A 13,561-nucleotide genomic window follows, 5' to 3' on the forward strand; every position below is an offset into this window, starting at 1 on the left:
GCAAGATGGCGCGTCAAGTGAACGCGTAAGGTATTCGGGCAGATAAGGAATGGAAAGTGGCGCAAGAGAGCAGAAGATGCTCATGCAAGACTTTCGGACCTCTAAGGTAGATCGAATTAGGTCAAGTCGTCAAGGAGCTGCCTTCTAGGTAGGATCTCGGATGAACTTGGGTTTGAGAGGGGAAGGGGATCGAGGCGGTGAAGATGGGAGCCTGAGTGTTCAGGTGTTCTGCAACCAAGAGGACATCAACTTGTTAATAATGGGATATAATCTTGCGCAAATCAAGATTTTGATCTCTTTCTATTATGTCTCTACCGGGGAGAACTTAAGTCTTGCAGGGGCAATAGGAAATAGGGAAAAAAAAGAAAAAAAATAGAAGAAAACGATCGTCTGGTGATTGGTCACGAGCAGGAACAATTAGGACTCACAAGTCTGCTGCTAAGAAAGTGGCACCGAATCAGACAAAAGCTGGGCTAATTCCTGCAGGTTGAATCTGTTTTGGGCTTGGTAGAGGCTAGGCCAAGTCGTTTGTCCTAGAGAGCTCCGAAACAAGTAAAAGATACCCACGATAATGTTGGAGATTAGTAATTTTCTCCCCGGGTGATAGATTGATCGGATATTGACCGGATATTGGCTACGATAAAATGATCAGATCTGAACGAGGCCGGAGGGAATGGTGACCTTTTTGTGATCTTCTGGGCGTCGCGGGTACGGCGCCAATATACGAATAGGGTCGATAAGAGACTAATGAGATCATAGACGGTAGCACTCAGCTACAGCAGAAGCATAGAAAAATGTAGTTTTCCTTCTCCCTGACTCCTTTGCCTCCTACATAATCCAGGACGATTTTCCGAGGTAGCACAGCGATCGAATCCTCGATATGGGAGTTGAGAAACACGGAGAAGGACCCTGCGTCTTTTGGGCAATAGCATCCAGACGTATGCAGGAAGGGCAAAAACAGAGAAATGAATAACGAATTAAAAAAATCAAAATAAAAGAAGGTGCAACAGTAGCACAGGAGTACAACGCGCTTTGGGTTTGGATTCCTAACTAGGTACAGAATACAGAAGATGTCCGCATTGGAGCCAATCACGAGGTCAATCACATCTGAAGTATTGGTATTGTCCTTGTATTCATAACCACAGTTTTAATATATTGTTGCCGATCGTTAGATGCCAAATATTTCGAGTATAGACCATGGGAGAGGGTATAAAATTACAAATAACTTTGTTTGGGTGTACCTGAATGGCCTTTTTCCTATTCCGATTTCGAGCAAGGTCTATCACAACATGGACAGAGTCTAGACACTATGATAGACCTCAGATAGAGCCATGATCACATCTATTCAGTCTGGATCGTGTATTGTGTAACTTGACGTGTCTTAAACAGCTACTGGGGGTCAAATTTATAGACGAAAGAAGCAAGACGTGAAAACGAAGAGTGATGAATATCGGACGAAGCTCACAGACAATTGGCTCCACAGAAAAGAGACGAAATTATTGATGATTCTTGCGTATATGCGTGTTTCTCAGCCATGTCCACTAGTGTAGTAAACAGGATCTCAAGGTCCAATCCGAAGCAAAGCAACCAATATGCGCGGTCGGATTATATCGGGTCAAGCACGAACTAGAAATACAAAATAAGCCACCTGATACTCAAATCGTCCTGGTCGTCTAGACTCAAAATGTAGTTCTTGTTTTATGCCGACACTTAACAAGCCGGGCGATAACCGGAGAAGGCCATAGTGAGGGGCCATTAGATAAAAGTAGGAAGAAGGCGAGAGGAATGTGCTCAGGCCGCATCTTGTCAGCCTAACAGGAGCTAACTATCGACTAGTTAGACCTAGTGCTTTACGGATGATGGGCGGGGTATGCTCGTGCGAGAGACTTGATTTAGCTCAGGATTGCTTGATTCAAATTTACCCAAAGGATACGTGCTCATGGTTCTGGGGATGGGAGATGCTCGCATTATAGTAATGGGCTAGAAAGCCTATGATATATGGTTTATAACGGGGAGCGAACGGTCGTGATTACAATATAAATAAAAGCCTCGTGTTGGGTGTCGGTGTTTTCACAGCCCAGTTGAGGCATTTAATTCGCCAGAGGATGGGCGGATGACCTGCAGAAGGCGCTGTAGATGGAACGGGCAGGGTCATTTGAGCGGGAACTCCCTGATTAGTCGATCAACGAACGGCCCATGCGCGACTTAGAAAGAGAAGCTAGCTCGAAATGGCTCTAATCAGCACAATCTCCAAATCATCCATCGTGCACACCCTTTATGTCATTAGTATCGCCCAAATCGGAGTAGGCTTGAGCCCATATACTCGGAGGCGGCTGTACGAGGTAGAGCAAGATGTAGTATCGTCACACAACAACGCCCGTCGAGACAGTCGGACTGCACTATGAAGTATATTGCGAACGTACAAGGTTCGAAATGGAAAAAGCCCAGATATATGAACGCTGTCCCAAGTCTCACAGCAGCCCGGTCTTGCAGAGCTGCCGTTCTCCACGCTCGGCGCCGGCTTTTCTTGCCCGTCACACAATGACTGGATCTGTGCTAGGCCTAAGAACACAAGGTGACCTTGCAGCTCTAATTAGGAAAGACTGAATCTCTCCATCATGGACGCTCGATTTAGACCTTGAGCCACCTGGGTCCTTTAGCTAACGGACGTAGTCGATCCATGGCCCGGATGCAACATACTTTGCTAACTAACACCTTGAACAATGGATTAACATTAACTTCGTGAACCATCGACTCCCGCCGAGTGGCGGGTCTGTTCTTTGTTACGCATATTTATTGGGTTATGTACTTGCTCTTAACGCCATTGACAGATACGTACGTCAGGTAAAGACCCTATCAATCTCATCGTCAAAAAACATTTGAAGATAACCAACGACGATCGCGATACCGCCACTTCCTGGTGAAACCCAATATATATCGTTGGCAAACCCCCACTTCTATCCCTACATTCCTAGAGACATGCAGTGGACGCATGCGGAGCAGTTGATTGATACAGATATGCGGAGGAGAACATCATTCATTGGGACAAGAAGGCATTAAGAATGGCAGAGTAGACATATCCAATCGCATCTCCAGCCTATTGCACTTCGACTCAATCTCTGAGCGAGAGCGAGTTCAGAATGTTCCTCCCTTGATGCAACATCAGAACCGAATTGTCTCCACTAAGACAACAAAGGACAAGAATAGCTCTGGCCAAGAGTTAGATTCTGGTAGCTTACTACCGTCGATGAGTTAGAGGCGTACGCATATCATGTCCCTATCCTATCGTTATTCTGAGTATGGTAATTCCAGGAACTACCATCCATGATCTGCGTAGAAAAGACAGGCATATGCCGTATCAAAAGCACGTGTAAGTTGTATATACCCACGCGTCACAAGCAAAAACCAAGAGCCACAGTTTCCTATTTAATATAATGAGCATGCTTGACGTTGCCCTGAGAGTTGCGCCTCCGGGGCCACGCGTTGCACAGACCCGCTTCTGAAGTGGCTATATCCTAGCTTTAAATCTATCAGCTCTTTTAAAGCTATGCAGACCGATTTGGCTCACAATTGTAGAATTGGCAACTACATTTGTATATGGGAATACATAGCAGTGCTTGATTCATCCTGTATACCATGGCGCGCAGATCTATAATGTAGAGCGGGCCTGATCCAAATCCCGAAAATAAGGAAAGTTCTCTTAGTTTGGATGTAACAATGAAGACTGGAAGTACCATGTTACTCCGAGAGGCTGCGCTCATGGACTTGGTAAGATACTGCTGGCACAGCGATTTTGAGCTAGGTTAAGTTTGACCCACTACTTCGTAGTATGTGACGAATATTTAATTCAAAGGCGCTTATGCGATATTCATCGTCTGAGATATCCCTTCTGTTGTACGGTGTATATTCTAGTAAGCCCAGCAACTAGCCTAGTTGCAGCTGTATGCTAGATACCCGGAGATGAGACCTTACTAGGGAATTGATAAGCACACTCTCAAAGCCCGGTCACGTACATGCATTAGCATGCATTAGCATGAATTAGATTTGCTATTTCTTTTAGGCTGCAATAACACCAGCACTAGTACTAGCCGGAAGTGCTCGGCGTAGAGAACTCGTGACTCGGAGATCGAGTAAGATCTGCAGGGTATGAAACCCGCTAAGCCTAAAAGAGGGGTGTTTGGAAGACCCATCCGGTGTGGTGCAGGAGTTCCTACTGGGCGTGCAGTGTCTGAGGGAGTTAGTTACACGATTAGTTTAGTAAGAGTTTGCGTGTACATCGTGGATGTTGGATCTACTAGTAAGCACATTAGGACCGTCTTTGCAATATGTAAGTACAGTGTTTTGAGCAGGAGTGTATCGAATACGGTTGTCAGAGAGAACCAAGAAGAAGCATGTATTCTAGAGACCTGAACTACCCAATGTTTCCCGGGGATAGCATCACTAGCAAATGCGACACTCGGGAAGACGGTCTTGCTTTCCTTCGCCTGCAAGAATGGCTCAATGAAGCCTTTCAAGGAAAACGTTTCATAATCGAACTCATCCATGACGCCTGAATAAGAACTGGAGGGAGAGAAAAAAGGTGGAGACCTACACATCCTGAAACAGCCAGGTCGATATGGTAGGAGTCAATGTCATTGTAGTACAATGTCTTCTATGTCCAAGGAGCACTTGCCTTGTTTCAAGAAAGAAGGAAGGGAAGAGAGACCCAGAGATGCTGGTAGGACAACCGGGCCGGATCCGGATCCGAACCACGGTACGGAGTAGGGTAAGAGTCTATCCCGAGATGCTCCATCGACGACAATAATAGTACTCGTATATTGTACAGTTGTCAGTTTGAAGTGAGCGTGTCAGAAATATGCCCGAAACAGCGCACAGACCGAAGAAATTAGCTTGAGGTTTGAGTGGGCAGTTGTAATAGAATGGTAGCCGACAGATTTCCGCAGAACGGCCGGAACGTAAGAAGAGCCTCCTGAGCTGTCAATTCAAACCCGAAGGCTACAAATAACATACACAGAAGAGTCTATATCGTATATTAAGCATTTCCCCGACCTTTTTTGCTGTATAATACCCAAAATAGGCCAAGAATAGGGAGAAGATCTCTAAAAAGACCACCATCGAGCACTGGAGTCTCAATAAAAGGCCATTCTTGTCTATATCAACACAGAGTAACGGCTGGACTGATTTTGGTGTACAACTATATTGTAGCAAGGAGCGGACTTGATATCCAGTGCTAAAATGCAATAACCTTATGTTTTGAACCGAGGATGAAGGTGTGGGGTCGAGGTTATTTTGCCATGCAAATAGGGAAACTTTGCCGAACCCAATCCGTAAGAAACCGAGGTCCATCCGAGAGGCGTAAAACAACAAATCGCTCATCATGTTAACGGGGCCAGTAGGATGCTATTCTCGTTATTCCGGAGTACAGCATACGGAGTACTCGTATGGAGTATCGACTGGATCGCTTATGCTCGGTCTTCGCATGGATGATATTTGTTCCGGTTCGAGAGGCGATATTTTGTTTCGGATGTCCTTTGTTAGCCGTTTTACGAGTATGGCTGCAGCCATGAAACCTCTAGTTAACTAGCTGCGACCGTCAAAAGGCACGACTTGGAGCAGCCAATTGTCCGGCGAATTATTAGCTTGTAAAGCGGGTGTGCGAACTAGTCCGAGGCGCTAAAATATTGTGGACCTCACCAACGTGTGTGAGCGGGTACAGAACTTGCTTCCTAAGCGTCCTCAAGTGTCCAGCCCTTGACGAGAGATTCTAGACTTTGACTTTGGGCTTGGTGGCTGTAATGGCTTTAATTATGCTGGAATTAGTGGGGTTATCTGCGGCAGATCTGACCATCTCTTCCTTCTCATCAACGGTGTTGCATCTGCAAGTTTATTGTAGTCGCCTCCGTATGTTGTACTATTATTTAATTTACGGAGGACGACAGTTGACCGGAGAGAACTCCGTATTTTTCGTCCATGCTTGGCTTCCTATTTGATTCAAGGCGGGGCTGTTGTGAAATAGGAAGTATCGGCAGGGTAATAATTCCACTGCTTTATTCTGTTAAACTCAGCGGAGTTAATGCACTCCATCTTCGCGCGCCACCTTTTTGGTTTTGTCCACGGAAGGAGCTGGTGTAGGTTTCCAGCGGGGGTCTGGAGCATTACCTCCGTCGCACGGGCGGATGTTATGACCAAACAATTAGGGCCGTCTTCGGCGGATTCGAAAGATCGTCAGGAGGGGCATATTGAAGTGTAGTATTGTGGAATGCTTGGACTTGTCGGTGTGGATGTTCTAGCATTATGGGAGAAGACGGTGCTCGCACTTCTTATGTACACCATACTAGGATACCTAACGCAGTGGAATCTCTGGAGTTCCAAGGTTGCCGGGCTAGGGTTTGATGAGTCACCCAGCGAAACCGAGGAAACCAGTTCCTACCTATTGTAGGTAACTATGAAGAGAAGAATTAATCTGATTTTATCTAGCCATGTTGTATGTATGTTGTACGCTGAGAGAGAAGAAATCCGAAAGCAATTAATATACAAAACTGCAAACGGGCTCAGGATGAGGGGTTTCGGATTTCCAAGGAAAGTAATCCGTGGGGATCGTGAGTTTCCCCGTGCAACGCTTTCTATTTTATTCTCTTTTCCCTGGGATTAGGGCGAATAAGCAAGATAAGCTCCGCAGAAGGGTCTCCACCGAAAAATTTTCGAAGCATCAAATGATCAGGAAAACTGGGGCCACTGTGAGGGTCCGAATAGCCGCTACTCCGGGAATTTCTTTTGCCCCTTTTTAGCCTTGGATGATGAGGTGGGATGGAATGGTGATGTGAACAAAGGGAATAAATTGTGGAAAATATTCTAAAATGTAATTCTTCACGAATATCTAACTTCCTGGGGTAGAATAGTCTAAAGAGCACGTAGCCAAGTCTTAAACAAGAAGAAAAAAGACGAGACCCATCAGAGCCTGGAACTCAGGGAACCGGTTTCGTGATCTGGTGACACGGCAGACCCAGGGCGCTTGGACCAGGTTCCCCATTATTCTTCGAGGGTATAAGACTCGTTGCGCATTCCCACCTTTCCCTAGCCTTTCCCTTTGGAACTTCCCCCCAGGACTTCTACACATTCCATCTCTCTAAAAACATCTCGGGAATCATCTCTCTATCCTATAACCCGGTCTATGATCCCCAATTAAAACACAATGAATACTGCCACGCAAAGAACACCCAAGACCCCGAAACCAACCGCCTCCGTGCCAATTGTCCAAAATAAACGCTGGCCCCCCATGGCGAACCGAAACGCCCTTCCCTACAAGCTCACCCACATCTCGAAAGAGAAACTCGCCCGTGAAGCCACCGCACCAGACCCTGACCTGCGCCGTTGCGTGGCTCACTTCCGCCTGCACTGCGGGTCCGTCTCCTGGACCGAGAATGACATGAAGTCTCGGATCAGCTCTTTTGATTTCGAAGACACCGATGACGAAGACGATATGGAGGAGATCAACACCGAACTGCCGGTCCTGAAAAACAGAGCTCCGGCCAACGACAATACAGTCGAAGTCACCGAACAATTATCATACAAATCAGAGCCCGTCGCTATTGCGGCTACCCCGGCATCATCAACATCACCAGCGTCGCCTGAAAATCCCGAGCATGGTTTTTTGGAAAAGGGTCGCAATTGTCTTGAGGCGACCTCCAAACATCTATGGACAGGGGGATCTTGCATAGTTTCCCCAATCGCGGGTTAACCTCGCCGCCCCTTCCTACATTCTCGACTTGCCCACCTTTTTTCTCTCTTGATCCTTTGCGGCCGACACTACGATATTACGACTTGATGACCATAATGAACACACCAAAATAAACCATTTGTATATAACTTTACTTTTCGACAATATGTCATTCATAATTACCAAGGAACCTTTTTTTTTTTTGCTGGACAACCTGTTTTTCTTATTACACCATAAATATCGAATAACAACAGCCTTATGGCCTATGGCCCATTCAAACTCGGAACTATTTCCTCTTTCACTCTTCACTTCCCCAAACTCCTCACTCTCACTCCCCACATGAATCTATTCTTGGAGGTTCCCAACCCAGAAGGTCAAGCGAAGTGACTCACCTGCCGCGTCGCCCCAGGTCACATGACACATACCCGAGAAATGAAAAAAATAGAATCTGACGATCTCCAAGACGCCAAGCAATAATCGTCAATCCTGGAGAACTAACGCAGGCCCCAAACCCGAGAATTGGGGGCTGTGGAACTATGATTTTCGCCGTGGAATCCAAACCAGCCAGGAAGAATTCTGTATGGTGGAAAGTCGCAGATGCAGTGGCGAATCACCCGCCGATCGGCTCAGGTTTCATCATAGTCATGTCACATTCTCATATTGAACGGTCAACATACCCCGGCTTCAAATGACATCCCATTATATCCCTGCCATCGTTGACAAAAGCACCCGCCAATAAATTGGTCTCTATCAAACTAGTAGATTAATGGCCTGACCTGACGTCGCTATGATCCTCCCGATCGTTGTCTTGACTGAAATTGAGTTGCCAGAATGAAAACAAGAAACACAAACCCTTAGGCCTTGGCACACAAGTCACTTCAGAACGTCACTCACTTCCCCGGAACTTGGTCGCTGCTCGGCCGAAAGTACATCGAACTAAATCTGACACCCTTCTTGCATCGACATCGCGACAGCACACAGCGATCTCCAGGCCCGCAGAGCTACCGTGCACGCCCGACCAGCGGATCCGCCCGATTGGCTGGATCTATTTTCTCTATTCCCCGTAGCAAAAGTATTCCTTCGGTGAACTCTCGGCCCGCGAGCTCGAGCACGATCGACGTCAATGTTCAAACATCCCTGGTGTTGTTTATGGATGACGCTGGCTGGCTGGATGCCGAGGATGAACGTGCGGACAGCGGTTTCGTGGAAAGTGGGTAGGACAATGGGCCTAGTAGGGCCGATGTATATATTTGAGTTTGATAAGGGCCTTGTGTCGTGGTATCTAGATGCTTGAGTATCATATGTTGTTTCTTGGCTATCGGGTACTAACAACCTGAGAGTGTGTGATGATGGATTGATTCGGTCATTGAGAAGTGGCATGTTATCTAAATGTGTTGGATGGGCCATTTACCCGGATGTTTCTATCAATTTAGGATGTAATTGTGTTGGTCATATTGAAATAGCTAAATTGAATCAAGCATCACTGCCATAAAGGTCAAAGAGCAAGACCCCACTCGTTCAGTAGTAGGTTTGTCCCCTCATGGCCATTCGAGTCTCAGGCTGGAACATCCTCCGTGTCTCATGTCATGCCCCAGCGCCTTCGGAAGCTTCATAGCAGCCTCCACAGAGGCGATCTGGACGGTCCACTACCCACGGCTCAGATCTAAAACTATAACGACAGTCTACCTACGGTAGAGATCTAAATACCCCGCAGGCCCATCCCCGCAGTCTGTGACGAAAAAGGTCACTGTTCTAACCGAGATGACATTTCCAAGTGTTTACTGCGCCACAAAAGGTCTAGATCGCATGGATATAGTTGTATCTGGGGTAGTCTCTCGAAGGCCGCTGGCATATATACATATATAGTAAGGCACGGTTCGTTGCATAGGAAGTATCCTTATTCTACGACCACTCTGTCCTAGTTGAGAGATCAATTGTATCTGTATTCCCAATGTGCTGGTTGATGCCGAGCCTACAATGAAGTATGTAGTGTGTCGTTTGAACTTTACCGTCTTTGTATCGATAGTTCAAGTTAGACCTTTAGGTAGCATAGGAGTGTCTGAGCAAGCTAGCGATCAAATACCTCTCAAGTCTCAGTAGAAAGACTCTAGTCATAGCCAAACTATGAGGATTTACTGTTGCTGGTAAGTGTTAGAGACCAAAAACCCGCAGAAAGTGAGTCCAAATGCAATGCATGTCCATATGTGGCTTAGCTCGAAAATCAGTGAATGCCCGACACGCATCTTCCTGCCACTCCAACAACGTCCATCAAACCCCAACTAGCAAAGATCCCACCGATTCCGCAATTCAGTATGGAGAGAAAACTCTCATCGCCAATGGCACCCACATTCATGGTGTCCGCACCAGGAAAAGCCATTGTCTTCGGTGAACATGCCGCAGTGTATGGTAAACCCGCTATTGCGGCAGCTATTTCTCTCCGATCGTATCTCCTCGTCACTACTCTCTCCAAATCTCGACGTACCGTCCAACTGAATTTCAGGGACATTGGCTTAAACCATACGTGGGAAATTGACGCTCTGCCATGGAACGTCTTCCACCAACCTCCCAAAAGAAGGTCGTACTACTCTGTTGTCGAGTCTCTCGACTCGCAATTTCTCGAAGCTATTATGCCACACGCAGAGGCCGTGTCAAAAGACCTCCCAGAGAAGCAGCGAAAAATCCATATAAAATCCGCAACCGCCTTCCTTTACCTCTTCCTCTCCCTCAGCTCCTCGGCAAGCCCTGGGTTCATCTACACTCTTAGATCTACTATTCCAATCGGGGCCGGTCTAGGCAGCAGCGCTAGTGTTTGTGTCTGCTTAAGCGCAGCGCTACTCCTCCAGATACGCGCCCTTGCAGGACCCCACCCTGACCAGCCTCCCAAGGAAGCAGCGATACAGATCGAGCACATCAATCGCTGGGCATTCGTGGGCGAGATGTGTATACACGGAGACCCTAGCGGGGTAGATAATACGGTCTCGGCGGGTGGAAAGGCCGTGATGTTCCAAAGGAACGCCTCCGGACCACCATCCGTCATTCGTCTCACCAAGTTCCCGAAACTACGACTCCTTCTCGTCGACACGCAACAACAACGGTCCACCGGTGTGCAAGTAGAAAAGGTCAAAACACTCAGCACCAACCACCCTGAAATAACAGAGATAATCCTAGACGGCATTGGCAAAATTGCTACTTCTGCACTGGATCTGATGTCTTTGGCTGATGTTTCTGACTCTGACGCTCTCGGACACTGGGGGTCCTTGATTGGGATGAACCACGGGTTTTTGGTTTCGCTAGGAGTCTCGCATCCCCGTCTAGAGCGTATTCGTGAGCTTGTGGATTATGCGAATATTGGTTGGACGAAACTCACCGGTGCTGGAGGCGGTGGCTGTGCTATCACGCTGTTCCGACCAGATACCGAAGATAAAACCATTGAAGAACTGGAGCGGAAGTTCACTGCAGAAGGATTTCAAACATATGAGACTATCCTAGGTGCCGACGGAGTTGGGGTACTTTGGCCTGCGGTATTCCGAAATGGCACTGATGGGGAGGCCGAAGAGATTGATCAGAATACGTTCGAAAATGCCGATGGCGTTCACGGTATCGACCAGCTGGTTGGAGTGGGAGTGCAAGAAAATCGGGAAGGCTGGAAGTTTTGGACGCGAGATGTTTCTCCAAGATGAAACAGAGTCATGGTCGACCAGCTTTTACCTCTTGCAAGTGTATGGTAAGCTGGATTGGTGTTTCTCTTTATTTCGGGGTTCATTAATGACTGTCATTGGTCTCCCACATAGTGGTCGAGTCACCAAATTTGTAATTCAGGTCCATATGTACATAGAATAATTATAGAATACACAAAGTAAATAAAGGGCAGTAAGTCGTAGAGTCAGTATATCTAGTGCAACAGGAACCGCGTAGGTGTCTCTTGCGATTCGAGCTCCAACGAGACTGACTTTTTCCTCTTTCCAGGGCGATAGACGAGATTCTTCAATCCTTTATTGAAATTAAGGATACACGACACGGAGTTGGCGACGGTGAAAACCATCAAAAATAACGACAAAACTGCGAATAATGTTAGGGACACCCGGAAAGAGTTGAAATTAGTGCTCTCCGCGCCGCTGTAAATTCGAAGGAGGATGAGGATAAGGAATCCAATTATAACAATCATAAAGAACTAGATGACTGGTTAGTTGCCTGAATATTACCTCGCAATCGAGAATCCTTACCATCATCAGTATAAGCGATTTGGTCTTCTCGCGCTTGCAAAATTGAGCCGACAGGACCAGGGTCACTATCGTGACTGGGATCAAACAGGCATTGATGATAAAATCCATGTTTTGAGCTTGAAACACAACAAGGAGGATTTGGAGTTGACTTCCGAATACGAAGAAGAAATCGAATTTCAGGAGAGTGATATAAACCTAGAAGAAATCGGTCAGTCACAAAACAAAGAACATCAGCAGCATCGCAACAAACCTGATATGTAAAATACCGACGCTTCATCTGCAAATCCGCACTGATGTTCTTGTATATAGACCACGAAAACTCCGCGCGCAACTTCCACGTAAAAAAAGCCATGCACATAGTCCCGATGCCCAAAAACACCGGGACAAGAATGAGCTCGACCTGATACAATTTCCGCAGACGCTCGCCGAGGGCTTCATCAGCCAAGCTGGAGATCGTATCCTTGATCTCCGTCATCTGGAGAATGCCATATGCGAACAGGCCCTGATTACAGATGCAGAGACCGACCAGCTGGATTGTGTTCCTCCGGCGCAGCGCGTCATATGACAGGGCCAATTCGTATATAAGCGCAAAAATGTACAGGCCGAGGAATGACTGAAGGCGCAATCGTCCGTTTGATATGCTGTCGTCGTTGAGGTCGTCCCAAAGACTCATGAGAATCCAGCTAATTTCCCCATAAGCTCCATGTTAAAGAAGGGGCTGATATCCGAGCCGGGGGGGCCCCTACCTTTCAATTGCCACTGTCAGGACCGTCTCGGTGATCACCGTTGCGGAGAACGATCGCGTCCATAATGTGTTGGGGACGTATAGTAGAGGCCGGCTGTGGTTCGGGGCCTTGTGATGTTGTTCGTCTTGGTTCATGACCGGACTGAGTGGTACAGAATATGTGCAGATGTCTGATTCCTTGGTCTTGGAGGACTTGTCGTAAGCATCGTCAGATTTGGGTTGGAAGGTAGTTTGGAAAGGCCCAGAGATCATATCAAAATTGAGGGGAATGTGGAGGTTAAGCGGTTCAGGCTATTTTCCCTTTTCAGGAGTTTCGGTATATCAAAAACATCCCAAACTAAATACGTCTGCCTCCTTCACAGTGGGGCGACCACGTAAGGCCATTTTAGATCAAAGCCAAGGCCGATCTAGTGGTGTCCTAGTTGCAATTGACTTCCACTAAGCTGAAAAACAGAGAAGCTACTTGTATCTTTGTATGATGTACAGGACTTAGTCGGCCGTTACACAGCCTCATGTTATTTGATAGATAGCCGTGGGATATTCTTTACAGAATAATTTTTTTTTAGGTATTCCCCCTTTTGTTGGTGATATAGTTAGAAGGGTAAGAATATTGAAAATATGTGAATCAAAAGAAGACGCGTATCTGGGCTTGACATGCATGAGACTAAGACATAACCTTCCAGGGGAAACAGCATATTGCCCCATATCTGGGCAACCTTAGCTCGTGTTTCAGGTAAACTGTACTAATAATAGATTGTACTAATCACATTACGATGTACGGGGTAAAACATGGTTACAACATAGGTACTTACATGGATCTATAGCCCTTGGTCAACAATAGCACGGAATGTCTAAGTCCCTTTTGTGAGACCGGGA

General features: G+C 46.8%; 3 protein-coding genes across 3 annotated transcripts; 2 read left to right on the forward strand and 1 right to left on the reverse strand.

Moving 5' to 3' along the window:
* Positions 1-7,192: 7,192 nt before the first annotated feature.
* LCP9604111_8634 (uncharacterized protein) lies at positions 7,193-7,738 on the forward strand (the record flags this gene model as incomplete). The annotated part of the gene is made up of 1 exon (XM_039076799.1): positions 7,193-7,738. The coding sequence occupies one exon, from the start codon at positions 7,193-7,195 to the stop codon at positions 7,736-7,738; it is 546 nt and encodes a 181-aa protein (XP_038925378.1).
* Positions 7,739-10,029: 2,291 nt separating this feature from the next.
* LCP9604111_8635 (uncharacterized protein) lies at positions 10,030-11,397 on the forward strand (the record flags this gene model as incomplete). Its single annotated transcript, XM_039076800.1, has 1 exon — positions 10,030-11,397. The coding sequence occupies one exon, from the start codon at positions 10,030-10,032 to the stop codon at positions 11,395-11,397; it is 1,368 nt and encodes a 455-aa protein (XP_038925379.1).
* Positions 11,398-11,609: 212 nt separating this feature from the next.
* LCP9604111_8636 (uncharacterized protein) lies at positions 11,610-12,937 on the reverse strand (the record flags this gene model as incomplete). Its single annotated transcript, XM_039076801.1, has 4 exons — positions 11,610-11,888; positions 11,941-12,135; positions 12,191-12,623; positions 12,687-12,937. 4 exons carry the CDS (start codon positions 12,935-12,937, stop codon positions 11,610-11,612), a joined length of 1,158 nt encoding a protein of 385 aa, XP_038925380.1.
* Between the last annotated feature and the right edge of the window lie 624 nt (positions 12,938-13,561).

Source organism: Penicillium roqueforti, assembly GCF_015533775.1.
Source record: "Penicillium roqueforti strain LCP96 04111 chromosome Unknown scaffold_35, whole genome shotgun sequence".
Classification (NCBI taxonomy): Eukaryota; Fungi; Ascomycota; class Eurotiomycetes; order Eurotiales; family Aspergillaceae; genus Penicillium; species Penicillium roqueforti.